The sequence below is a fragment of the Chelmon rostratus genome, chromosome 3 (genome assembly GCF_017976325.1).
Source record: "Chelmon rostratus isolate fCheRos1 chromosome 3, fCheRos1.pri, whole genome shotgun sequence".
NCBI lineage: Eukaryota > Metazoa > Chordata > Actinopteri > Chaetodontiformes > Chaetodontidae > Chelmon > Chelmon rostratus.
In genome coordinates this window covers 3,450,556-3,477,750 of record NC_055660.1, presented here as the reverse complement: position 1 = coordinate 3,477,750, position 27,195 = coordinate 3,450,556, and the positions used below count along the sequence as shown (strand labels likewise).

The window sequence follows — 27,195 nt, the reverse complement described above, 5'->3', positions numbered from 1 at the left end:
TGTGGGCATGCATTCAGTTCTGCGGGTTATATTGATGAAAAAAGGAAACATAATTTGAAATTGAAGCCTTATTATTGACCTCGCAAATAGCATTTTGATAAAAACACAAGATGAGCAAACAATCAGTTGATGTCACAGGATGTGGCTGAAAGCTCTGGATATTTTCCATTAAGAGACTTTGTGTTTGCAACTGTTTCTCAATCAAAAAGGAAATATTTGATTGCAGCAAGGACAATGAGTAAAGCCTGTTTGCATTACAAACATATGTCATCGCATTACGTCATTTCACATATGTCATGTTACACCTGTGCCCCTGGTTCACATATCAGGTAACACTTTCTCCATTTGGTCATTCCTAAGTTTTTCTTTTTTAACCACACTGTCTCTCAGGTTAACTATGTGAGTAAATATGATCAGTGTTTATGAATTTGTGACAATATTTTTGACATAATATTCTAAAAGTAGTTTGAAATCTAGTCATAGAACAAAAATACATCATTAGATAAATATCAGTTAACTTCTTAAAAGGTCTCTTAAGGTTGTTATTCAGCACAATGTACAGTCTATAAATTGCCCGTGTAATAGCAGCGTTCTTGTCTCATTCATAAAACCTCCATTGTTTCAGCCCTTGTGGCGATGCAGAAACCTAAAGCTGCCTGATTGCTCGATGCCAGAGGCAGCTTTTTGTCTCGGTCGTGTTCATTTGATAATCCGTGATGATAGCCACTGACTAAGCTTTACCTCGTATCAGCTCCAAATAAGGCCGTCTGCCAGGACACACTTTCTCCAGCACAGAAACAACCTGATAATTGAAGTTTGTCAAAGACGGACATCAGGCCTCAACAAGGAGTTTTCTTAAGCCGGTTATCCCTTCATGACATGAGAAGCAGTGCAGATTGAGCGAAAGTCTGATCGGTCAGAGGTTTACGTACATGTACCAGAACAGTTGCTGTGCATAGGATATGAGAAAGTCACTCTAAATTTATCATTTTAAGCATGTACTGTATAAACACTTTGGGGAATTTGGGGTGTGCAAAAGCAGACATGATACGTGTTTCCTGTATTTTTAGCCATGACTGTTGGAAACCTGAGCGTGGAGCGTGGTCGAGGGTAGCTGCACCCACTGGGCTCTGCTGCTCCATGTTGCCTGCCTTTAACCAGGCATTCTTGTGTCCTTCTGTGTGTGGAGGATGGCAGATAGCATTAGAGGCACTGCGATTTTTTTTAAAAAACGCCCTACAGGTGCCCTCCTGGACTCCAAAACACGTGCTAAAGTGCCCTCTTGGGAGCCAAAACACGCGCTAAAGTGGCCCCTGGGAGCCAAAATGCGCACTAAAGTGCCCTCTTGGACTCCAAAACGTGTGCTAAAGTGCCCTCTTGGGAGCCAAAACACGCGCTACAGTGCCCCCTGGGAGCCAAAACACCCTCTAAAGTGCCCTCTTGGACTCCAAAACGCGTGCTAAAGTGCCCCCTGGGAGCCAAAACACGCGCTAAAGTGCCCTCTTGGACTCCAAAACGTGCTCTAAAGTGCCCTCTTGGACGCCAAAATGTGTGCTTAAGTGCCCCCTGGGAGCCAAAACACCCTCTATAGTGCCCTCTTGGACTCCAAAACGCGTGCAAAAGTGCCCCCTGGGAGCCAAAACACGCGCTAAAGTGCCCTCTTGGACTCCAAAACGCGCTCTAAAGTGCCCTCTTGGATGCCAAAACGCGTGCTATAGTGCCCTCTTGGGAGCCAAAACACGTGCTAAAGTGCCCTCTTAGATGCCAAAACACGCGCTAAAGTGCCCCCTGGGAGCCAAAATGCGTGCTAAAGTGCCCCCTGGGAGCCAAAACGCGTGCTAAAGTGCCCTCTTCAGTGGCGAGGATGCGCTATATGTGCCCTTTTTTTCCTTTTCGCCCCTGCCCTTCAAAAAGTCTGTGCACGCCACTGCCTGCAGCCGTCTTCGGTCTGTTTATGAGGAGAGATTGAAAAGGGCCTCCATGTTTACTGTCACTGTCCCAGAAAATCCACTTGTTGCTATCAGTTCCATCTGAATGCCACGACGCAGGTCGTCCCGTTTGACTCGGCCAGGTTTGGCTTCAGTGTTGACATGTGGGTTTGAGGAAGTGGCCCCCTTCCCATCCTGAATACCCACACTCAACCCCCCAGTGTTTTCATTCTCACCCGCCACATAGCATAAAGACTGCAGCCTCTTTCTTCCTCACTGAGGCGAAACTGAGCTCAATGCTGGTTTATTGTGTGGATAGGCAGACGCTCCTTTCCATTGTTCTCTGTACACTTCCCCCCCCCCACGCTATTTTGACAGACACGACGTTATGTTCACCTCTGTGTTTAGAATTTCTGAGACATGCATCACACCAAATTAAACGTGATTAGCTTTTAGAAACACGCTGCTGTCCTCTCAAACTGCAGTTTCTTCTGACCCGGTGAAATTCCCCTGTTCCTCTAAGCGTCTTTAGCGGAGTTAGGTCAACAGGGCTGCTGTCGGCGTGACCGGCCGTGCAAGACTAAAGAGAGGCAGCCCTCTAACTTCCCTGATCTAAAGAACCTGCTGAGCTTGACCCATTTCACATCAAAAGTCACAGGTCAGCAGGCTCGTCTCACTGAAGGAGAAGACATTTGGGACTTTGGCCGCTGTTGTTAAAAAAACATTCAGATTATGTAGCAGAACCTATAATCTTAAATATCTCTGAAGCAGCCAGTATCGCGTCAGTAACCAAAACTGAGCTGACAGTTTGAGGGATTACGTGAGTCATGAGATAGTATGGATTAAGGACAGGATTGGGTCTAAAGTTGTGGATCAGCGGCAGGTGACTCTGTGTAGAGTGTTTTGTTCAGATGTGTCGGCCTCTTTCACACATGATAAAGACGTACTAAATCAAAGTCATTAGGTGCTGAAGGCCCAGATTGAATGATTTAAAGCTAATAATATGTACAGAACATGTGAGAATGAGTTTGTCAGACAAAAGGCTGTGGTAAAATGAGGTTATATTAGTTTAAGAGAGGTTAATAGTCTCTTTGCAGTCACCCTTTGGAGCAAAACGAAGCCTCGTTGCTCTCTCTACCCTGGAAACACTCTTCTCACACTTAAACCTCCACCTTGTTGGAGAGGGAGAGCAGCAGAGCGTGAACATGACGGGGTGAGGCGGATTTACAAGAGGCCAGCTTCATTAAAGACATTATACTATCACAGATTTTTTCCAAAAGCAGATGTCGGACGTGTGTGTTTGTGCGTTCTCTGTTGAGGGTGGAGAGGGTGAAGGAGCATCAGGTACAGGTGGAGGAGAATCAGAGGAAATGAGAAGCGACTCTCCTTGAGGCTCAGTGTAGTGAGGTTTAGGGAAGCCCTGGCATTAAGTTATCATGTTTCCCTTCCAAAATTAAAATGCCCCTTTGATTCCTTTTATCCTTGAGCCCAGAGCAGACTGCAGTTTTTGTGCCTCAGTGGCTCCGAACATGAACTAAATAGATTGTTTCCTCATTGTACTGTGCAGCGGAGAAAGGCGTCCAAATAAATGACTGGTGGAATAAGCTTTTTTTTTTCCTCTTTTAGGTGGAAACAAGCTAAAGCCGCAGCCATTCCGGCTCAACTGGGCCTGGATCTCTCTGGAGAGGGAATACTATTTAGTGGATGAGGACGCCAAATTCCTGGAGGTGACACTGAAACGCAGAGGCTACCTGGGGGAAACCTCCTTTGTCAGTAAGTGTTGACGGCCGTTTGTTTAGCATCTGTCACATGTGAACTTCAGAATGGATGCTTTTTGTTGGATTTCAAACTTAATGGATCAACTTTATGTTTTGTAACTTAATGACTAATAACTAGATTCAGAGTCGGCATCAGAATTTGTGGTGTTTCCGTTCCTGTCGGCAATGAATTTATATGAAGGATGACACAACTTGGCCTTATTAAACTGACAATTTAACAAAGAATTATGGTCCCTTAGACTGTTATTTATGTGCCATTTCAAAGGGCAGCCCCGCTATAAAACATCAACACCACACGTCTCATTTAAAATCTATGCAGATTCACATTAAGCTGCAGGAAAGTCTTCGGTTTGTTCCCACAGTTAAACTGAGTCAAATTTAAAATCGACACAACACTAATAACAATGTGGTGTCCCTAAAGGTGCGAATCTTTTGTGTTCTTGTTTGACCGGTGCTCCATTTCCCCTCTTGTCTGAAGGAAGGTGTGATTGAGAGCACATATAACCTTTCCTTGTAAAGGTCACGAGGAAATGTCAACATTCTGGTCTGCTGGGCTGCGTCAGACATCTGCATGCAGCAGATTTACAGCAACACATTCTCGCCGTGTGCACTTCTATCTTTGAAGATGCAAGAACGGAAACAATGGAACACACCTTTAAATAACATTACAGATGCAGATTGTATCCAAGCAGTTGTCGATTTCTGTGGTTTGAATACTGGGATTTGAATGCTGAAACACTGGCCTAAAATAATCAGTTCGGCCTCCTTTTACCTCCCTCTCTCTCAGGTATTGCCACCAAGGATGGAACCGCTGAGAAGGACAAAGACTTCCGTGGCAAAGCCCAGAAGCAGGTCCAGTTCAACCCCGGCCAGACTACTGCAACCTGGAAGGTGAAGATCTTCACAGACCAGGAGTTTGAGACCTCGGAGACCTTTGAGATTCAGCTGTCAGACCCAGTCATGGCTGTGCTGGAGTTTCCCGACACAGCAACAGTGGAGATTGTGGATCCGGGAGATGGTAGGAATCTTTTAAAACAAACACAGCCTTTTCAATTCAGAGCTATTGCCTCATTACTCACCGTCACCCGTCTTTCTCTTTCCAAAACAGAATCGACTGTCTTCATTCCTCAGGCAGAGTTCAAGATTGAGGAGGACGTTGGGGAGCTGCTGGTGCCGGTGCGACGTTCAGGAGACGCCAGCCAGGAGCTCATGGTCGTCTGTTACACTCAGCAAGGTGAGTTGAACCTGTCTTTCAAAGGAAAGGGGGGGGCAAAACTTTCAATGAATGCTAATTTCAATGTAGGTAACAGCAAATGTAGGAGTGCAATAACCTGCTTCTGCTTATGCATCCATTTTTTACTGTCGTCTTATATTATAGCATACTGAGAAAGTCGTGCGATTTTGTACCTCATTGTCTTTATTATTATTTCCACGTACTATTTCTTTTCTTTTTTATCTATGTGTATGTATTGTTTTGCCTTTTCCCTTTTGAATCCTACGACTTCCTGCTGCGCACACCCCCACAGGAATAACTGACGTTTCGAACTTAATCTCCCGTCCTCTCCCTGTTCCCATAATTCCTCAGCGACGGCCACTGGCACCATACCCAGCACCGTGCTGTCCTACTCCGATTACATCACCCGACCTGAGGACCACACCAGCGTGCTGCGCTTTGACAAGGACGAGCGAGAGAAGCTCTGTCGCGTCATCATCATCGATGACTCCCTGTATGAGGAGGAAGAGAGCTTCAACGTCAGCCTCAGCATGCCCATGGGAGGCCAGGTGGGCACCAACTTCCCAACCGCCAAGGTCACCATCTTGGCAGACAGCGACGATGGTGAGTGGAGCCTGTAAAACTGAGTCATTCATCACCAATACTGCTAACAGAGTGTGGGTGTCTCTGTGGGGTCAGTTTAGGAGATAGATAGATAGATAGATAGATCGATAGATAGATAGATCGATAGATAGATAGATAGATAGATAGATAGATAGATAGATAGATAGATAGATAGATAGATAGATAGATAGATAGATAGATAGATAGGTGGAAGAAATGCATCTTGTCTTATCATGCAATGTCTAGATAGATGCCAACCAGACCAGGCAAGCGAGCAATAAGCTAATTTATGATCAAATACGGATTTTTTTATGCAACATTGCAACTTCAGGGAAGAGTATTGATATTTGCCAAATCATATTTTTACTAAACTGATTTCTGTGACTCTGAATGTTAGTGTTGGCAGACAGGTCTGGGTGTGATTCTGGTTCAGGTCTTACTGCTCAAAGACAGCTGAAAGATCCTCGCCTGCTGCTTGAGGGAAAAGATTTATTGAAGTTTTTAAAGCACACATGGGACAATATCACCAAAAATGATGCAGAGTTTGTCCGTCTGCATTTTATTTCGCAGAGTTTCTTTCGTGTTCTGCTCTGACTGCTTTTGAAATTGAGCCATTTTTCATAAAAAGGTCACTTTTTGGGAGCATGGAGCTCCCAGTTCTGTCAAAGCTGTTTCTTTCTGTGGCCTACGACTTGGATTCACAGGTTTTTTCTGAGAATGTGAGCTGTGGTCACAGTCCTGCCGAAAGTCATGCTGGCAGGTGTGGATGATCCTGTTGCTCAGTGCCTCTTTGATTCTCTACTTTGATATTTTGGTATGTCAAACCAAAGGTGCAGAGGCTGCTCACTAACAACACTCGCCAAAGCAAAAAGCTGTGGATACTGAACTTGTCTTAATGGCTTGACAGTATCTTCAGTATCTTCTCCTTCCTGGGCCTGAATCTGGCTGCTTTGTTTCCACACTCTTCTTCATTTATCCACCGTACGCTGCCTGCCTCTATCTGCCTGTCTGAGTGTACGAAACAAGAGAACAATAGACAGGTGTTGAGGGGGAGAACGGTGGTCTCGGTGGATGTTATGCTACACTGTAGCCTGTGTGACAGATAAAAGGGCTTTAAACCTCACTGTGCTCCTTGAGCGACCTCCGTCCTCATCGGCATTCAGGGGAGCTTGGGGGAAACAGAGGGCATCCCTTTGTTTGCAGGGACCAAAAGGCAGGTGGTGGAGAGAGAGGGGCTATTATGCAGGGAATCCAAATGACTGGCATGTTTTTACTCCTTCCCCTGTTCGGTGGTGTTCGGGGCTGTTTATGTTACAGATATTAGACTAGAAGGAATGCTTTTTGTTAAAGCTATAAATCACAAATATGTCTGGTTTGATTTGATCAGTCAAAGAAAATGTCTTAACAAATTTGACAAATTGTAGCCCTCAAATTCTTCAAATCTTTAAGACCCTTCATGTCTTTCTGTTTTGACCAGTAATAGCAGACTCATTTAGTCATTTTGCCTTCCTCACATTCCTGCTGTTTATCTCCAGCCTTTCACCGGGGCTGATTCCCTGGACTTGCTTGTTGCAGTGACAGACCTGCTCACGGAGGAAGCATCCCAACCAAACCACTTGGAAAAGGAGCACAATTGAACTTTATGTATAAATAATCAGCGTGCATTCCCAGACATGTGAAGAGACAAGAGAGGACTCCTCAGTGTAAACCTCTATTGTGGTGTACTTCTTGGTGGGTCCTGAAGTAACACCCCACCATAAATCTGTGTGTGTGTGTGTGTGTGTGTGTGTGTGTGTAAAACCATCTGCCTGCCTGAGTAAACTTGTGGGTTTGGACTCTCGCCAGCATTGAGCCTCCATTGTTACTGTATTTATCTGGCTCTTCCTCCCACTGATCTTTAAGGTTGCCATGTTGGCACTCATTCCTCTCATACAGCCCCCCTTCTCATCCCCGCTGGTACTAAATAGCTGGCTTGGAGGCTGAAAGGCATTGAAAGTGTGCCAGAGATCCTTCCTCCAGCATCAGTTGACTGTTGCAGCATCAGTCAACTTCTAGATGAACCCACGATCAACAAATTCTGCTCAAGCACCAATAATTGAGAGCAGCTTCATTGTGAGAACTGATGTGTTTTAGCCTGTGGTCTTCATCACATTCATCAAATAACACTTTGACACAACGTTTAAATAGACTAAATGGTAAAGTCACCATTGCCAGATGTCGTCCATTTATATATTGTGAATACTGTGTTAATTGTATTGTATATGATCACTAAAATCACTAAATAATGTGAGTTGCACAGCAAAATCTTGGGTTTGCTAACATAAGCTAACATTAGCCACAATACGCTACAGGTGGTCCTACCAGACCAAGTTAGGCTGCAGCGGCAAAACCTCAGAGTGTTTTGAGTTTGGCCAGGACAAGTTTATTTCTCATGAATTCAACTTTTTATGTCTTCTTTCAAAAGTTACATATTCCCACTTTATTAAAAAAAAGTTGTTCTCAACTTTAGGATTTCATCCCTGGCAGCCCCTTTATAAGAGGTTTATAAGCTGTAACTAATAAACTTTGAAAACTTATCATTGAAAATTTGTTAAAAGTTATTAATGTGGACAATTTGGGGGTTTACAAGTAGTAAAAAAATCCCTTGCTTAAACACACTTGCTGTTGCCTTTTAGCTCTTTAATTCATCAAGATTCGTCAGGATGGCTCATTGCAAACATATTTTGTTAATGACTTTTTATCATGTAGAACTGTGGATTAGAAATGAGAAACCTTGAGCATTTATTAATAGATTAACTGCATTTAATTCTGCATTATTAACCAAAACAAAGATTTTTCACAACCTGGCACCCCCAGTGTTCTTGTTGATGGATTGTAGCAGATCTATAAAGCATTAATAAATCGTTTCTAAGCATTAATACAGCTAGTAGTTATTTTTACTAATTACTATTCTAAACCCTTTATAAAGGGCACCTTTAATTTTCTTTTCTGCCTTAGTTTAAAAAGCTTTAGGCCTGAATTTGCACCTCTATCAGTTGATCTCTAAGAGCACTGGCTGGACAGACGGTGATGAAAACACACTTTATACAGAAGTGAGGAGAGATGAATTGACAATGTGTTCCAGGGGTCTGAATTCTTGCCCTCTGCCTTTGCAAAGTGGATGGTTGCCTCTCTGTCTCTGCCAAACCCTCGCCATACTGCTTATCAGCTCCTCTATCATCGCAAACTGGGAACATCCCTTCACTTGTGCACACACAAGCACACACCCCACTCTTCAGGTGTATCCTCAGCCCTTTGGCGTTGAGTTCAGACAGAGCTGTCTGGATTTAGATAAGTGGGGGGAGGAGGGTTGAGGGAGAGCGGGATAAGAGGAATGACAACTTTCTTCCTGTGCTGAGTCATAAATGAGGGAGTTTGCTTGGCTATTCATGAAAATTTGTCCCTGAACCTGATCGCAAACCTGCAAAATAGGTTGTTTGAATATACCCAGAAACGCACCACAAACATCCAAATGTCCAGGACGGATTAAAAGCTTATGCTGCTCTGTCCTTCTAACAAGAGACTTTTGTTCCTTCAAGCAGCAAAACTGATGAAAAGCAGATTATGGCAAAATATCATGACAGTAAATGCAGTTCATGGGCTGATATGGCAGCTAGCTCAGTGTGATTATTTCATTAAAAAGGTACTGACGTTCTGTCCTGTCCCACAGAGCCCTCGCTGTATTTTGGGGAACCTGAGTACGTCGTGGATGAGAGTTCAGGCTACGTTGAGGTGAAGGTCTGGAGGACAGGGACTGACCTGTCCAAGACAGCTACTGTCACTGTCCGCTCCAGGAAGAGCGATCCCGTCTCTGCAGAAGGTAAAATCAGCAGTCCGACCAAATCAACGGCGTTTAGTCATGATTTTTCATCACAGCGTTAGTTCATGGTTTCCTCTCCTTCTGGCAGCTGGACTAGACTACGTCGGCATCAGTCGCAACTTAGACTTTGCTCCTGGAGTGACAATGCAGACGTTTAGAGTGACCATCCTGGATGATCTGGGTCAGCCCGAGCTGGAGGGGCCTGAGACCTTTGACCTCGTGTTACGGATGCCCATGAATGCTGTGCTGGGAGAACCAAGCAAGACCATCATCACCATCAATGATACATTCACTGACCGTAAGTGTCAAACCGTAAACAGTATGATGTATAGTAGGTCCACGCCTTCAGTAACATTACATGAGATGATGGGAGTCAAGTTCTGTGATTGTTGGCAGTTTTTTTAAGAAAATACCAGGATATTTGAAAATACATTTATAATAATATCCTGGTTAAATGTCCTCGTATGGCTCTAAAGTTGCTTTTGTAGCATGTATTAACTGTTAAACTTGTATTTGACAAATACTTAAAAATGTCCTTATACCTGCTGACAGTGACATGATGCTGTGCTATAAACCATTTTTTTTATTGTTTATATACTGCGTATAAATGCTAAAACGGAGCTGAAGGGTTGACATAAAGTATCAAAGACAAAGTTCATCACTAGCTTCACTCAAACGCAGTGAGACCCTCTCATAACACGTTGGTTGCTGCCGTTGCAGTGCCGAAGGTTCAGTTTAAAGAAGGAAGCTACAAGGTGGACGAGTCTGACGGGGAGGTGACAGCCATAGTGTACCGCAGTGGAGACATTAACCTCAGGTCCACGGTGCGCTGTTACACTCGCCAAGGCTCTGCTCAGGTCATGATGGACTACAGTGAAAGACCCAATACTGACGCGTCGATCATCACTTTCCTACCAGGTGAGACCTCCCTCTCCTGCCTAATCTCTCTGTTCCTCCACATCCTGCAGCACTTCCCCTGAGCATGCAAACCACTTCTCTCCAGGTGAAACTGAGAAGCCGTGTGTGGTTAGCCTGATGGACGACTCCGTCCATGAGGAGGATGAGGAGTTCCGCCTCGTCCTGGGAACTCCAAAGAGCAAGTCTCCCTATGGAGCGTCTATCGGGGAGCAGAAGGAGGCGCTGGTCGTGGTCACAGACGAGAAAGACAGTATGTACTTCACCAATGTACATAAATTTAAATGACTGTGAAATGTTGAAACACACAAAGCCAAAATATTACAAATAACTTTGGCTCATGTTTAATTAAAATTTACTTCCTGTTCTAGAGCCCATCATCCGCTTCTCTGAGATCAAGTACAGTGTACGTGAACCTCAGGTCAAAGGTGACATAGCTATAGTGAAGATTCCTATTCTGCGTGTTGGAGACACCTCAAAGGTCTCAGTGGTGAGAGTGCACACCAAGGACGGCTCGGCAACCTCCGGAGAGGACTACAACCCGCTGTCAGAGGGTGAGAGCCTGATTTAGTGGCTGCACAGTAGCCTGCACAGTGCCTGTGATGCGTACGTTTTCATCTTTTCTCACTGCACTGTTTGTGTGTCTAAGACGTTGAGTTCAAGGAGGGCGAGAAGGAACACTTTGTGGAGATTGAGATCCTCTATGACGGCCAAAGAGAGATGAGAGAGGCCTTCACTGTACACATGAAGCCGGATGACAACATGGTGGCTGAAATTCAGGTGACACACAAAAGGCCACACGGCACATTCGCACAAACAAATATAAACCGGCGGCAGATCGTACTGTGCACACGTACGGTGCTGCATATCGACACACGTGAGCATGCGCCCTGTCATGTCAGCCTGTGTTAAAATAGCCAGGCAGCAGCTGGCATTGCTGTCAGCACGCCTGAACCACAGAGTCTTATAAAAAGCTTTTCTCACTGGAATGAGATGCTGATGGGAATGTCCCAGCAGAGCCAAACAGTAGACAAATCTATAAACAGAACTGGGACGTTCTACTCAAATTCTACCACATTTTGAGGAAGATACTGCAGAAGGAAATCTGTGGAGGAAAGGTGAAAAGGACTTTATACATACAGATTTGTCTTGATCCAAGGCATCCAGAAAAAGTACTTCATGTACACATCACCGACATGACATCCAGCTAACGTTACCCTTCCTCTTCCTCCTAGATGAACAAGGCCATTGTGTACATTGAGGAGATGGACAGTGTGGCAGATGTTACCTTCCCTGCCGTGCCCCAGGTGGTTTCCCTGCTCATGTATGACGACACAGCTAAAACCAAAGACAAGCCTCACCCGCCCAATGGGTACCCTGTCGTGTGTGTGACGGTGAGTTTAACGCTCCTGCTGCTTGTGAGCGCAACACAAACCTCTGGATTTCTTTGATTTGTCAGTTGCCCTCTGTCTTGTCACCTCTTGCAGGCTTGCAACCCGAAGTACCACGACTTCGACAAAACTGGGTCCATCTGCTCTGCGGAGAACATCAACGACACTCTCACTCAATATCGCTGGCTGGTCAGCGCCCCCACCGGGTCCGATGGAGTGACCAGCCCCATGAGGGAGGTGGACACTAATACTTTCTTCACCAACACCAAGTCCATCACGTTGGATTCGATCTACTTCCAGGCCGGTTCAAGGGTCCAGTGTGCAGCAAGAGCCTTCAATGCCAATGGAGATGCCGGCCTGGAGCTGTCCAGCCCCATTGTCGTGATTAGCAAGGAGGAGGGTGAGCGCAGCGCTAAAGGGACGGCCGCAAATTTATGCTCAGTACAGAGTTCATTAGTTTAACTGACTTTTAACTCTTGCAGGTATGTGTCAGCCTCGTGTCCAAGGCACCGTTGGAGCGGAACCCTTCTCTGCTAAGATCCGCTACACCGGCCCAGATGACCCGGACTTCCCCAACCTCATTAAATTGACTGTCAACATGCCTCACATGGATGGTGGGCAGTAAACATTTGTTGCAACCATTGATCTATAGTCATTGCTGTCTAGTAATCTGGACAAACAACCAGAAATTTAACAAGCTTTTCGCTCTCAACAGGCATGTTGCCAGTGATCTCCACAAGACCCCTGTCCAACTTCGAGCTCACCCTGAGCCCAGACGGCACACGTGTGGGCAACCATCGCTGCTCCAACTTGCTGGACTTTAACGAGATCCAAACTGGCCATGGCTTCATCACCGACGCAACCAAGAACCCTGAAATCATTGGCGAGACTTCACCCTACCAGTACAGCACAGTTATGCGCTCCGCCAACTCTCTGCGCTTCTACAGGAACCTCAACTTGGAGGCCTGCCTCTGGGAGTTCACCAGCTACTACGACATGTCAGAGCTGCTGAATGACTGCGGAGGCTCTATAGGCACAGACGGACAGGTCGGACACACAGACACAATCAATATATTGCATAATGTCTTTACTGTGAGAGTCCAAAATAGTGGACGCTATTGTAGCCCATTAGCTGTGTTGCACCATCCGCTTTTATTTGACCTCCTCTGTCATAGACTCTGGAGTCATAGACTGTATAAAACATGGTCTCTGTAATTTAAAAGAAAATAGAAAGAAGCTATGTGAGCTATAGTTAATGATAGCATTAGCATGTTGGCTAGGTTAGCTCGCCCAGCAAGTAGCCACCAAGCTTTCTGGTGTTTATCAGGCCTTTAAACCTTTAAACTTTATCTCTTATTTAGGTGCTGAACCTGGTCCAGTCCTACGTCACCCTGCGCGTTCCTCTGTTTGTGTCCTACGTCTTCCACTCTCCAGTGGCTGTGGGTGGCTGGCAGCACTTTGACCTGCTGTCAGAGCTCAAACTCACCTTTGTGTACGATACTGCCATTCTGTGGCAGGACGGCATCGGCAGCCCACCTGAGGCTGAGCTACAAGGTATGTGCTGCTCCCTGCTGGTGGTTACAGAAGGGGAAAGAATTGAAGTCCACGTGTGAAGCACTGTAAAACTTTGTCCCCTGTTCTCATAGGAGCCATGTACCCAACCAGTATGCGTATAAACGAGGAGGGACGACTGGTGGTCAATTTCAAGACAGAGGCTCGCTTCAGGGGACAGTTTGTTATGTCTCATCCAGGTAAGAGAGTGGCGCCTATGCACACACACACATCCTCTAAATCTATCCAATGTGGTCATACTATACAGCGACCTCCTATTGGATTACCCTGTCACCCATATCCTCTCTTCATCTATTTCTGGAGCTCCACTTTAGGGGTCCTTCCTGTGTGAAAGCGCCTGAGGTCATTTCAGCAAATGTCAGAATGACCCTGCAGTGTTTACAGTTAGGAAGCAAGTGACACAACCAATGCAGGAGGTCACTCTCTAAATAAAAAGGTAGTTTAACAGCTTTGAAGATTTACGATCATATGCGATTGTTTTCAGGAACCAGCGTGTCGTCCATGGTGATGTGTGCTGACCACCCTGGACTCACGTTCAGTCTGTCCCTGGTCAGGACTGAGCCAACGTACAACCAGCCCATGCAGCAGTGGAGTTTTGTCTCAGACTTTGCTGTGAGTCCAGATGCAGTCAATACCTGCCAGCTGTGGTGAAACGACCGCAAACGTCTTGTCTTAGCTTCGCTTCTGTGTGACCTCTAGGTGCGGGACTACTCTGGGACCTACACAGTGAAGATGACCCCCTGCATCGCATCACCCAATGGGGAGTTCAGCATCCCTCCTGTCTGCCACCCAAGAGAGCCGCTGACGTTTGACATGGACATTCGCTTCCAGCAGGTTAGTCCAGTTCAATCAGGTCCAATGCAAGAACACAGACAATAAATCAATTAAAACAATCAATTAAAATAAGATTTAACTGATCCCTGGGCAGTTACGCTTGTTAAAAGTTTGAATTTCTCGAAAACAAATCAGAATCATCCAGCTGAGGAAGATTATTTTCATGAAAGCCTCATTATAGATTCTCTGTGTTTACGAATACAACATTTATTTGACTCTGTTCTGTATGTGCTAACCCTCGTTGTGTGCTCCAGGTGAGTGACCCAGTTGCAGCAGAGTTCAGCCTCAACACTCAGATGTTCCTGCTGTCCAAGAAGGAGTTGTGGTTGTCTGACGGCTCCATGGGCTTTGGAGAAGGGACGGATGCTGCTTTTTCTGACGGTACTACAACACTGCCCCCTAATGGATTTTAGTAAACATCACAGCTGAGGATCATTAACCCTGTGAGAATCCCATGTCATAGCCTCACTTATCATTTCATCTGTATTTTGCATCAGGATCCACTATCTACGGTCGTGTGATGGTGGACCCAGTGCAGAACCTGGGCGACTCCTTCTCCTGCAGCATTGAGAAAGTCTTCCTCTGCACTGGAGCAGATGGCTACGTTCCCAAGTACAACCCCACCAACAAGGAGTATGGCTGCCTGGCAGATGCTCCCTCTTTGCTTTACAGATTCAAGATCCTGGTAAGACACAATGAATCCAGTGAATGTTAGTGTGCTGTGGAAGCCAGAAGAAGACGTCATCTCTGATTTCTGTGTGTGTCGGTGTGCAGGACAAGGCCCAGCCAGAGACTCAAGCTGTAGCGTTTGGTGATGTTGCGTTTAAGGCCACACTGGCTCAAGACACACCTGGAGGTCTGCCTTTGATTAGACAACCAGGATCAGATGGCTTCACACTCTCCTCATCCCCACTTTTCCAGGTCTGCATGATTCTCATAATACAGTATTTTCATGTTTTGCATGAACACATTTAGAAATAAGTGTGTTTCTCCTGCAGGTGGCTGCTGGTCGAGAATGGTTCATTCACACTATTTACACTGTTCGCTCCCGAGAAAATGCCAACCGCAACATTGGCAAGCGCAGTGTGGAGTACCTGCATCACAGCATGTCCTCTGTTGAGCAGCCAAAGACCGCCAACATGGCCGCTCACCGCCACCGCCGTGCCGCCCCTACTTTCTCCAACCCTCCTCTTACCCAGGACATAGGTGTCGACAACAACCGGGGCACCAACATCCAGCACATCGCTCTGGACCGAGCGGACCGCATGCTGGTCAGCCAGCGCCAGCCCTGGTCCCCCAACCGTGACCCCATCCTGGAGCGCCCCCTGCTGGAGAGTTCTGGCAGAGAGCCGGCTGACTCCTCCACCTTGCCCATGCTAGTGGGCCTGGCAGGTCTGATCCTCCTCATCTGCCTCATCGCCACCATTGTGATTCTGCTGCTGCGGCGCAAGAAGAGGGAAAAGAAGACCCAGCTCCCCCCTTACACCACCTCCTCTTCTTCTGCCTACAGCGGCTACAGCCAGCCAGCGAGCATGTGGAGCAGCTCAGACAGCTCTGAGGTCTAGATGTGGACCCCCTCCACCTAAAACCCCCGCCCCCTAAGAAAAAGACTGTGATAGTCTCCTCCACCATTGTGCCTTCAAAGCCCAACTCTTGTAGCACTGAATAGAGCCCAGTACAACCTGTGGACAGCACAATATGTCAGTGTTTGGAGCGTACGTGCAAAGAATGCACCAAAGCTTTCAGAGGCTTATTGATCTCTGCTCATGGTTAGTTCTTGCTGTAATGTACTGTAGGTTTCTGATGTTGCAACCTATTTTTAATCATGGATGTATGTTGAAGCCTCTTTTAAATGATTCACCTGCTTCATTGGTTGCCAAGTTGTAAAATATCCCGCTTTATCCAATGTTTGCAAATGCATGAAAAGCCCAATTTAGCAATTATTTCACAAGTTTAAATTTCATTAAAGAAAATAATTTTCTATGTTCCTCCTTTTAAAAGTAAGTAGTTTACCAAGTTTTTTTATTACTGTAATTCACTGTGTTCATTCTTTTGTTTTGTGGAGACTAGAGCCAAATGAATTGAATGTTAGTTAAAGCTGACCTTAATGAATGATAATGTGATTAATGAATTTTTTAGTGTAGATGTCACTGTTGTGCTTGAAAAAGCCTGCAGTATACCTGCCCACTGCCGAGTAACAATACCAATATGGTGTCATTGAAAGGGATTGTAAATGTCAGTTTAGTCTGCTGAGAAATTTTTTTCTAACTTTTCAGGTCAATGTGGCTGAAATCAGATACAAAACTTTGTACATAACAATGTAGGACTATGGAAAAAAGGTATTATTACACCCTGGTGAAACTTGAAAAATTATGAACTATATGTCTTTCTGGTTTGTTAATCAAGTCCTGAAAAAAAAAGTGCAGCATAAAAGTTATAATTAATTATTCTACAGGTGACAGTATATTGTATTGTGCCAATTGTTAGTAGACTTTTATGGCATATTCATTTTTTGTCAGTTCAAGAGTTTGGATGTATGTAAACTTCAATTGCCAAATATAAATGTCCTTTTTTGAATCAGTGTCTTATTTATCAGAGTGCACACATTTTTAGAAAAGGGGAACTTTATTGTGATGTTCAAAAAGACATTTTCTACTTCACATAGGAAGATAAAAGAACAAATGTTTTCTTAAAAATAAAAAGGGTACATATTGTTTCAAGCAATGGAATGTGGTACAACCAACAGGCATAAATACATTTCTTTCAAGTTAATACTAGTAAAAAAAAAAAAAAAAGACTAGCAAACAAAACTAAACCAGCACAGCTGCAGTGTTTCGGTAAGTGACGACAAGACAGGCTTGTAAAGGAGCACTTCCTAAAACCTAATACCACGACATCAGTCCATCAGAGGGTTTTACACGGTACACCATCACAACCTGCAGAGCAAACACAGACACTAGGACTAATGATAGCGGAGCTGGCTGCCGCTCTCCAATTCTGACGCTGTGCAGTAGATTCAAAGTGTGAACAGCTTCACAACTTGAGCTTTTTCCTGCGGCCACGACCATCTGCAGTTCCCTCTGACTTCCGTTTCTGGGCCTGGATAAGAGGAGGACATTATTAGAAAAGGCTTCACAGGCAAAAACTCAATGCCTGCCAGACAAACACGGGGCTGAGTTAGCAAACCTCAGCAGTGGATTGGTAGTTTTTGAAAAAGTTTCCAAGAGGACAGAAATATCCAGGACCAAACGTTTCACTGGAGGCCTGGTCAGATTTTTAATCTTTAATTCAGCATTTTACTTAAAACTTTTTATTTCTCGCCATAAAATTATTGTTCTGGAGCTCAACTACTTTGAGTTTGAACAACTCAGTCAGCACCGATAAACAAGTGGCTTGCTTTCTGAGATAAGAGCTGGATTTGTAACTTACTGAGCCAGTCTTTGGGCCCCGTTTCTTCTTCTCAGCCTTCTCTCTCTCCTCCAGCTCCATGTTCTCTCTCTCTATCAGTGTGATCAGGGTGTTACATCGCCTCTGGAGCTCCTACAAACACACACACATCAAACGTTCTTTTACATTTTTGACAAAGTGAAGAAAAAGGTCAGAAATGGCCCAAAGAAGTCAAAACGCACCATGGCAGTCCTGGACTTGAGGAACCAGTCGAAGCGGAACTGAGGCGAGTTGCGGATGCACTGGCGCAGCTCGTCGTACACGCTCTCCTTGTCGAAGCCCAGCTTGTGAAGCATGCAGATGAGGAAGCGGTCCTCCTCCTCGGTGTAGTTCTTGCCTTTGTTGGTGCCATAGGAGATCCGCAGCTGATGGAAGGGAGCCTTGTAGCGACCGATCTGGGCGAGGAGAAGAGAAACACGTTGAGGGAACTTTAATGAATCAAGAAGGGCGAACAACGTGATGATGAAGCGATATTTAAGAGATCAGAGCAAGATTCAGAGTTAAAGTGTTCAACACAAGGCTCATGAGATAAAGCCAATTAGGTTGTTTAAACGAGAAATGAACAGCCAAATAGCAGACAGTCAGCTACCTTTGAGTCCAGTGCTTTCTTAATGCTAATCCTCCTCTGGATCCTGGCCTCTCCTCTCTCTATCTGGGCCATGATCTTCTCGATATCCTGCAGCTCATTACAGCGCTCCCAGAACACAGCTGGAGGAACAAACACACACAGGAATTCACTAAATATGTAAAAAAAAAAGAAAAAAAAGAAAAAAAAGTGAAAAGTTTGGATTCTGCCTAAAAATATGAGTCATTACCGGAATATTCCATGACTTCCTCTGGAGTTTTTCCCTCGACTTCTCTGGCAATGTTCTCAATATCATCTCTTCCCCACTTCTCGTTGGCTTTGATGAACTGGTTGAAGTCACGTTTGTTCCAAATAGTAAATCCCTGCAACAGAGATACACTTGATCAAAATACGCTCGATCGAACATTTGATTTTGACTAAGAGGACATCGGCCATAAACTGATTGTGTTTAGCGAGGGTAATCGGCACCTGTTGCAGGAGGTTCTCCTTCTCCTCCAGTTCCTCCTCTGTGAGAGCCTCAGCCTCGTCGATCTTAGCCTGCTCTTCTTTCTGGAGCTGGGCTGAATTTGGCATGTCTGGATTACGGGGAACCTAAAGAGACGCAGCCACAGACTGACTCAGAGACATTTCTTTAAGACATTCCTTCTCCAACCAGAATTAGACAAATAATTTATTTCTCACGTGAAAAACCATCTTTGTACCTTGTAGCCGATGGTCTTTCTGTAGAACAGAATTTCTTTTTCTAGAAGCTCAAAAAGCCGTGGAGGGAAGAACTGGAAGTCCTGCACATTTGGCTGCTTGGGAGGGCGAGGAGCCTGGGAAATGGAGCCGAACAAACAAATGTTACGCCATCAACAGGATAGCTTGTCGTCCATCTTCAGGACAATGTAATTACACATGTGTTGCATTAACGCCTTGTATTGTGAGGGTCATTACAGAGTGATCCGTCCCTACCTTGGGTGCTTTGGGCTCACTGACTCTCAGAGCCTCTCTGAAGTAGGCATCCACAGCGTAATTGGCTTTCCTTTCTCTCTTGGGTGGCTCGATCCAGTTGGTAATGACCTGAATGAAAAAGCAAGAGGGTTAGATGAGGTAAGGACTCAACGGCTGGGGCTGTTGGAATCAGGTTATTGAACACTGATGACGTTCGCCTCTTTACCTTTTTCTTCTCTCTATAATCTTCCCCCTCAAACGTGTACACACTGCTGTTCTCTGTGTCCATGGTGAAGTTTCTCAGAGAGCTCTCACCCAGTGAAGACAGCTTCTCCTTCATCTCCATAGTCTGGAAGATGACAAAATGAAATTGAGATTAAAAACTAGACACAAGAACACACCATCCAATGATCCTCTCGCATGCATCCAGACTCACCTTCCTTTCACCTCTCTCCAGGATCGCATCAATGTCATCATCTGTGATCTCGCTCTCTTTGGAAGCGAACACATGTGTGGCGCCGTGACGGATGATGGACAGCATCTCGTCCTTGCCCAGCTTGTTTGCACTTGGATCCACAAGTCTTCCTGTTAAACAAAAAACAGGTAACTTAGTGGCTTACTCACATCTCCTATTGGTATTTTCTGTAATGTACCAATCTTAAAGTTCTCATAGATCCATTCTGTCCAAACACTTGAATTAAGGCTAGTAGCACAACCCAGACTCCGAAAAATAACTCCATAACATCTTTTCTGACATAAACTCAACTGGAAACAGCACAAAAACAACGTACTTAATGTTTGACCTCATCAGCTTCATTGATTTTTGTAAATATCTGCTTATTCTAAATCTGATGCAGCAACATGTTTCAAACAAGTTGTGACAGGAGCAACTAAAGACTGGGAAAGATGTGGAACGCTCCAAAAACACCTGTTTGGATCATCCCACAGGTAAACAGGTTGATTGCTAACAGGTGATAGTATTATGATTGAGTATGAATCATCCTGGAAAGACAGCGAGGATGGAGCGCGGTTCAACACTTTGTGAACACATGATTGGATAAATAATGTTACTACATGGATTCAGGAACACTTTGTGAAACTGTTGTTAAAAACACAGCCTGTTCGGAAATGACTGCATTGTTTTTACTTATGCGTATCACAGCGTCCCGAGTTTTCTGGAGTCTGGGTTGTAAAAGGGGAGATCGGTTACCTTGCTGGATGACAATGGAGTCCAGGCGCAGTTTCATCTCTGCCCTCTCCACAATCCTCTCCTCCACTGTGTTTTCAGTGATGAAACGAAAGACGCGTACCTGCTTCTGCTGACCGATTCTGTGAGCTCGGTCCTGAAATTAAAAAAAAGAGAAGAAAAACTGGTCAAGTACCCTAAAAGTGAGACAGCACCCACACTCAGTTAGAGAAAGTAAATATCAGATCCTGTAAGTCCACACAAGGTCTCCACAGGACTAACCATGGCCTGGAGGTCGACTTGAGGGTTCCAGTCTGAGTCGTACAGGATGACCACGTCTGCCGTAGCCAGGTTGATACCCAGTCCTCCAGCTCTGGTGCTCAACATGAAGATGAATTTAGAGCTGTTGGGTTCGTTGTATGCGTTGATGGAGATCTGAAAACACACAAACATACATGAAAATCAAACTGATTTAGCTAAACTCATCTCAGGTTTCCTGAGAAAAAACAGATCGATGGACCTAAATCAGCACCACACCTGTCTCTCCTCGTGCGGCGTCTGGCCATCCAGGCGACAGTAGCCATAGTTCCTCCACATGCAGTAGTCCTCCAAGATGTCCAGCATCCTGGTCATCTGACTGAAGATGAGCACTCGAGAACCTGGAAAGAGAAGACATTAGCATCAGTGAAATGCGGTCCTTTCACACAGTATTTTAACTGTTTGAACTGCTCGACTATGTGAATGTATTAGATGTACTACTGATGTGTTTCCCACCATTCTGTCTCATTTAAGTTATGTCAAAAATGAAACAGACACTAGAACACATTTTATGCCACTTAACTCCCCTGTAATCCGCTCATATTGTGTCTTTTCTCACATTATTTCAGTCACAGGGGACATTTTACCACATAACTAGTACTAAAACATTACATTAAGATATTTTAAGATAATTCTATTGGCACTTTTACGTACGTAAAGAATCTGAGTACTTCCTCCACAACGAATGAATGAAAAACACATCAGGTGTTTTGTTAGACTGAATATTGATTATCTATTCTGTAATTACAATACATTCTGCTGAAAATACAGCATGCCCATCTACGTACCCTGCTCCTTCATCTTGGGCAGCAGCTTGTCCAGCACCACCATCTTGCCGCTGTTCACCACCAGGTGGAGGTCAGTCGTGTAAGGGGGACCGGGCTCGGCTCCGTCGAACAGGTACGGGTGGTTGCAGCATTTCCTCAGCTGCATGAGAACGTTCAGCAGACGCATCTTGTCCATCTTCCCCGCTGAGTTCAGAATGTCAATGTCCTTCATCAGAATCTTCGTGTACCTGATGAGTTGTGACATGAGTTCATATTAAAAAACTAGTGTACAACCAGCTACCGTCAGTATCCAGGCCATTTCAAGATGTGCAGAAGACAGAAGCGTAGGATTCATTTTACTGAGGATGCTTACCACTCTCGCTGCATCTTACTCAGGCCCACATACATCTTGATCTCTTTTTTCGGGAGCAGAGTCTTCTCTACGTCAGCTTTTATACGACGAAGCAAGAAAGGGCGCAGAACCTACACGAAAAACGGCAAGTCAAAAGAGTTTTTAACCCCATCAGGACCCCAACACAGCCTTAGATTTAGAATGAGTGAGTCAGTAAAGCTTTATTTACACGGCACTTTTTAAAACACACAGTTGTGTGCTTCGTGCACACGACAAGGTAAAAATGAAAAAAAATACAACACAATCTAAAACACAGCACAATGAGAGACAGACCAGACAATAAAAACAACAACAATAAAAAAAGGACCCCAGAATGGAGATCTATGAGAAGGCTTGCCTATAAAAATCTGTCTTTAGAAGCTACTTTAAACAGTCCAAAGATCAGTCAGAAGCTGACATGAGGAACATTCAATACATACCGTGTGAAGACGTTCGACCAACTTCTGATCACCCAAGCAGTTGTTTGTGTCAAACCAGGAATCAAAGTCCTATTGAGAAAGAAATGTAATAAGTATCAGAATACAGAAACTTTTTCTTCAAAACAACAGATGAGAACCACATCAGTACAACTGCGGAGTCCAGCTCTCAAAGTGGGTTTGCCTTCTAGAGAAATTCCCTGCTGATAATGTGCATTTCCAGCCAATTCTTACCTCTGATGAGTTGAAGACATCAGGCAGCAGGAAGTTGAGCAGAGCCCACAGCTCGTGGAGGTTATTTTGCAGGGGTGTTCCAGTCAGCAACAAGCGATTGGTGGTCTTAAATTCTCGCACGATTTCTGACAGCTATGGGAAACAAAAAGGCATTTTTGCTCCATTAGGAAAAACACTGAGTGGTTCTGACATGTATAAACATCTATTTTACTTCAGCAGCTGTCTCACCTTTGACTTTTCATTCTTGATCCTGTGGGCTTCGTCAATGACCAGGTATCTCCAGTTGAACTTCTTGAAAACCGCCTTTTCAATGATGAGCATCTCATAGGATGTGACACACACATCCCACTCTCCAGGCAGCAGCACATCTCTGATGAGGGCAGTCTGAAAGTTTGAACAGGCAATACGTAGCTTAAATTTCTCTGAAGAGTATCACATTGCTAATGTTCTCATTAGTCTCAGTAAGAATAGTTCTGGATAAACAAATACCAAATAAATTCATCAGAGAAGCAAAAGTTGGCTGTAGCACTCAGTACACACAGATCATCTAACTCAAAAAGAATCTGCATGCTGAGGTCCCCTCAAACCTCGTTCCCCTTTCTTACTTCCACACATACAGTGGAGTCCGTAAAATCCATTACTTAACACACAGTTTTTGCTGAGATTTATACTACATACATCCAGTACTCTCTATAACCCAACAGTGAAACAAATCAAATGATCCGAAGTGTCGATAAATAATGCTGGAAGCCAATCTGGTGTAACTTGGAATAAATCTGCATCAGTTATTCTGGTTTCGGTCCATATCATTAGACCCAAACCAAACTCAATCACACTTCTACTTGTACTCTTGCAGCCAGACAACCGATGTGATCAAAAGTGCTGCTTCTGCACAAAACAATCTGACTTGCAAAGTGAAAACGATGAATCCTAAGATGATGTATGGCATCTTAATATCAGATGAGGACATTAAGATCAAGCAAAAGGGGAAGCATTACACAATAGAATTAAATTTGGCTTTTTGGACATAATATTGTAACACAGCCTACCCTCTGATCTCTGTCTCCAATCAGGCAGACTGCACGGAGTGAAGGCACCCATCTCTTGAACTCATTCATCCAGTTGTAGAGGGTGGACTTGGGCACCAGCACCATGTGGGGACCAGGGATGTTTCTGTAGTGCTTCATATAACCCAACAGGGAAATAGTCTGCAGAGTCTTCCCCAAACCCTGTATGTGTGAGATGGAGCAGTACATGTAAACACAACAATATGGCAAATATTTTTCACTCTCCTTCAATTATAGAGAAAACAGTTTTGACTGGAAGTACCGACCATTTCATCAGCGAGGATGCCGTTGATGCCATTCTCATACAAAGAGATGAGCCAGTTCAGACCACGGACCTGATAGTCCCTCATTTTTCCTGTTTTGACATCTAGATGAGACAAAATACAAAAAACACACAACTCATAATGATCGCCTCTTCTTATCATATATATTTGCCAAATGTCTTCCTCTCAAGCTTAAATAAAAACAAGTCATTGCTTACAGGACGGAGAATCATCAAAGCGAGTGCACACATTAGTAGTCTTGGTGCTCTCGTTCAGAAGCTCTTCGTCCTCCTCTTGCTCTGTGCGGCGATGGCGATTACTGACAAAAGAAAAAAACAGTATGTCATAATCACAATCAGCCAATAAATACAATTAATAAATTTTAAAAATCTATATTACGCGGATGTGTACTCACTCTCCGGCAGACAGCAGGTTCTGCTTCTCGTCTTTCTTGATGCGAGGGCGTCCAGGCTTCATCTTCAGCGGGGAGGTGGGGGTCTTCTGTGCGGCTGGTTGGATGAAATGAGCAAACAACTCTGTTTGCTTCAACAGGTACTCAAATCTGTTGGTCCGGTCTGTTTGCTACATACACAGGAAGACACACTTGTTAACATATTTGTCCAAGAACAAAGCAGTGAGCCATGTAATGGAAGTTATACAAAAAGTGTGCTTACCACTTTCTCCTCATACCCCGGAGTGGAATCTTTAGTTTTGGACGATGAGGAGGAGGAGGATGCATCTTGTCCATCAGGCCCGGCATCTGAGGATGACTCTTTTCCAGCATCTGAAGAATCAGATTTCTCCTGGGCAGAAACAAGTAAACAGAAATAGTCTTGTTTAGTGACTCTGATTTGTCCAACAAGAGCAGACAGGAAGAGACTAAACAAAACAGCCAGCTCCCCACAGAGGAAGTGGGAGAGAGACACATGATGGAGAAACTCCTGGCTATCATGGAGTACATCTCCCAACCTTCAACACTCTGGGTCGACCCTTCACGCTGCAGTGTGGGTGCTGCTATCACCACTGATCTTAGTGGGTCAAAACAACTGACCCCAAAAAAATCAGATGTAAAGTAATATAAAGTGCACGTAACGTAACAATAAGTTTGCTCGTTTGTCTCGTCATTACAGCAGCTAGCTAATAGATGAATCTGTATGTTGGACTGAGGAAATGAACGAATATATAAAAGTGCAAGTCAATCACAGTATGTAACCTTCTGCACCACTGTATTTGCATTATTAAATAAACATTTGATTGTTTTTAGTGCATGTGATGCTGCTATCACTGCTATTTGCAAAAACAAGACACTCTAACCACCCAGTTTGATTCCCTCCAGCGGAATTTTTGCATTAAAATGTATTCTTTGTTCCTTATTTGTCACTACTTTTGTCTTTTGTCTCTGTACATGTGTTGTGACTATTTATGTCAGCATGTATTGTATTTGTGACTATTCGTGCTTTATTTTGTGTACAGTAGGCGGCCATGGTGTTGCATTCTATCTTTTAAGGTAACTTATTTATACTCTGCATGTGTGCTTTTACAACTACTTTACTGCTTTTACTGTTGTGACTATTGTTTCCTTACATGAAATCAGTTAAGTTTGTTTCAGCCGATCTTTAACTGCTAAAACGCACACCTGAAAATCCCTTCCAATTTATTCCAGGATTTTAATCCAAACTCAACACAAACTGTAGCTGGAGCCAAGTTGCCGGGCAGTAGTAGCATCCCTCCTCGCTCACAGAAGCCATGGCTGCACTCACTGTCCCACTGAAAACAAAGACGCGGATGGGACAGCTGGAGAGGGGCGCCGCTCTTGACTGTTTTCGAGGTTTTTCTAAACGCTTGATCACAGTTACAAGCTACTCGCTGTGTGAATCCGGCCCGGGAGTAAACAAACAGCACGCTGGGACTTTTAATGTGATAATCGATGAGTGGCTAGCGGGGCTAAGCTAGTAGTCTGAGCTCTTATGAAACAGGCTAGCCTCGCTGCTGCTGCTGCGTGCTGTAACGTTAGCTTCAGTCCCGAGTGGATGGGACCGAGCTGCTGTTGTCGTGAGCTAATGATAGCACCGCCGCGGCTAGCTAACTAGCTCAAACAGCCCGCATTAACGTTGACAAAGTGAAAGTTTATCGCACGGGAATTTGAGGAACAGGTATAGTTAGGGAAGGGTAGCCTCCAGAGACTGAGACTCATGTGACAGGTCCGTGAAAGATGTACACGGTGCTGAGAGGAAGACAATGCCCATTTTAAACCATCTTACCTCCGCTCCTCCGGCTTCTTCAAGTTCAGTCTGCTCTTCCCGCTGTTCCACGCAGTTTGCGCTTTCGGACATTTTCACCGATTTTCCCCTTCGATTAAGATATATCGTCCACTACTTGGTGCCTTGTGTGATCCCGTATGAGAGACGTTGAAGATTTTCCGAACTTTCCTACGATAAATGACAACTATCTTGTTGTTTATAATGAAAGACACACCGGTTGGTCACAGGCAGCACGTTCGCGCTAGGAAGATTGTTCTCGGGCACCCGCGTTCACAGCGCTCTATCGCGAGACTTGACAATGCTGCCTTCAGCGACTGTTGGAAGTTTTGGATTTTGGTTAAAATAGCGTATTCATTGTAGTGACGTTGGTTCCTTGACACAGCTGTTTTAAAATATGCTTTTAAAATATCGGAGTGAAAGAAACAAATGCATTGCCGAAATTGTGCACTATAAACAGACTGTAGTGCATTGTTTACCGAGTAAAGAGATTGAGTTTGTTACACTTACATTTTTGAAATCTGGGCTTGTTTAAAAAAAGTGACATCAGATGAGTAGATAATTCAAGGTGTAGTTAATTTGGGCAAGGTACTGTCACAATATTCTGTTGATGAGTCAATGGAACATAAGGAAGTTTCTTTTAAACACATTTTTATTCACTTTGTGTATGAATTTTTACATCTATGTTTCCTGTACGTAAGATAATTGGCTACAATATATTAACTCCCTATTTGTTCCCCCAATGATTGCAGCAATTTAATCCACAGTGTAGTTTTTCCCCCTCAGGAAATCACTCTCCATAACGTTCTATCTTCCAAATCTACATCACATCATGTTAAGGTAGTCATTGTATTAATTATTGATTAGTTCTATATTGTTTTTAAACTGTGCTCGATTCTGTTTATTATGCATGATGAAAATGTATACATAAGTATATTTCACACATACTCTATTTACTGTGTCATCTTAACCGAGAATTTCAAGAAACCACAGTATTGGTTCTGACATTAAAAAAGACAAAAAGAAAAAGTTGTTAATGGACAATAGAGCATCACTCTGAGGGGACACCGAGAGAAGCACTTCAAGCGCGAGATGTACGAGGAGTATTTGAACGTAGCATATCAACGGTACAGAAACGGAGCAGAAGTGCCCAAACAACGTAATGAGAATTCGACTACATTTAAATCGTGTCAT

General features: G+C 44.3%; 2 protein-coding genes across 2 annotated transcripts in view; one reads left to right on the top strand and one right to left on the bottom strand.

Annotated features, from left to right (window-relative positions):
- The window catches only part of frem3 (Fras1 related extracellular matrix 3), a 29,179-nt gene extending 13,500 nt beyond the window's left edge, over positions 1 to 15,679 (top strand). Inside the window, exons 3-24 of the mRNA XM_041933609.1 lie at positions 3,555 to 3,701; positions 4,494 to 4,724; positions 4,815 to 4,940; positions 5,292 to 5,543; positions 9,253 to 9,402; positions 9,491 to 9,700; positions 10,123 to 10,320; positions 10,406 to 10,570; positions 10,689 to 10,871; positions 10,967 to 11,097; positions 11,553 to 11,711; positions 11,805 to 12,108; positions 12,191 to 12,322; positions 12,424 to 12,755; positions 13,070 to 13,262; positions 13,355 to 13,459; positions 13,765 to 13,892; positions 13,980 to 14,114; positions 14,369 to 14,495; positions 14,612 to 14,799; positions 14,889 to 15,035; positions 15,113 to 15,679. Of these exons, the coding sequence (XP_041789543.1) occupies positions 3,555 to 3,701; positions 4,494 to 4,724; positions 4,815 to 4,940; positions 5,292 to 5,543; positions 9,253 to 9,402; positions 9,491 to 9,700; positions 10,123 to 10,320; positions 10,406 to 10,570; positions 10,689 to 10,871; positions 10,967 to 11,097; positions 11,553 to 11,711; positions 11,805 to 12,108; positions 12,191 to 12,322; positions 12,424 to 12,755; positions 13,070 to 13,262; positions 13,355 to 13,459; positions 13,765 to 13,892; positions 13,980 to 14,114; positions 14,369 to 14,495; positions 14,612 to 14,799; positions 14,889 to 15,035; positions 15,113 to 15,679 (4,310 nt within the window). The remainder of the gene's footprint in view (positions 1 to 3,554; positions 3,702 to 4,493; positions 4,725 to 4,814; positions 4,941 to 5,291; positions 5,544 to 9,252; positions 9,403 to 9,490; positions 9,701 to 10,122; positions 10,321 to 10,405; positions 10,571 to 10,688; positions 10,872 to 10,966; positions 11,098 to 11,552; positions 11,712 to 11,804; positions 12,109 to 12,190; positions 12,323 to 12,423; positions 12,756 to 13,069; positions 13,263 to 13,354; positions 13,460 to 13,764; positions 13,893 to 13,979; positions 14,115 to 14,368; positions 14,496 to 14,611; positions 14,800 to 14,888; positions 15,036 to 15,112) is intronic.
- Positions 15,680 to 16,737: 1,058 nt separating this feature from the next.
- smarca5 (SWI/SNF related, matrix associated, actin dependent regulator of chromatin, subfamily a, member 5) lies at positions 16,738 to 26,256 on the bottom strand. Its single transcript, XM_041933113.1, has 24 exons — positions 26,005 to 26,256; positions 24,418 to 24,546; positions 24,159 to 24,325; positions 23,962 to 24,062; positions 23,747 to 23,847; positions 23,463 to 23,642; positions 22,642 to 22,797; positions 22,414 to 22,545; positions 22,183 to 22,251; positions 21,725 to 21,834; positions 21,373 to 21,599; positions 20,804 to 20,925; positions 20,549 to 20,701; positions 20,291 to 20,423; positions 19,517 to 19,665; positions 19,307 to 19,429; positions 19,102 to 19,209; positions 18,849 to 18,962; positions 18,616 to 18,738; positions 18,377 to 18,509; positions 18,151 to 18,269; positions 17,744 to 17,956; positions 17,544 to 17,654; positions 16,738 to 17,213 (listed from the first exon to the last, which is right to left on the bottom strand). Exons 1-24 carry the CDS (start codon positions 26,074 to 26,076, stop codon positions 17,148 to 17,150), a joined length of 3,111 nt encoding a protein of 1,036 aa, XP_041789047.1. The 5' UTR covers positions 26,077 to 26,256; the 3' UTR covers positions 16,738 to 17,147.
- Positions 26,257 to 27,195: the final 939 nt, after the last annotated feature.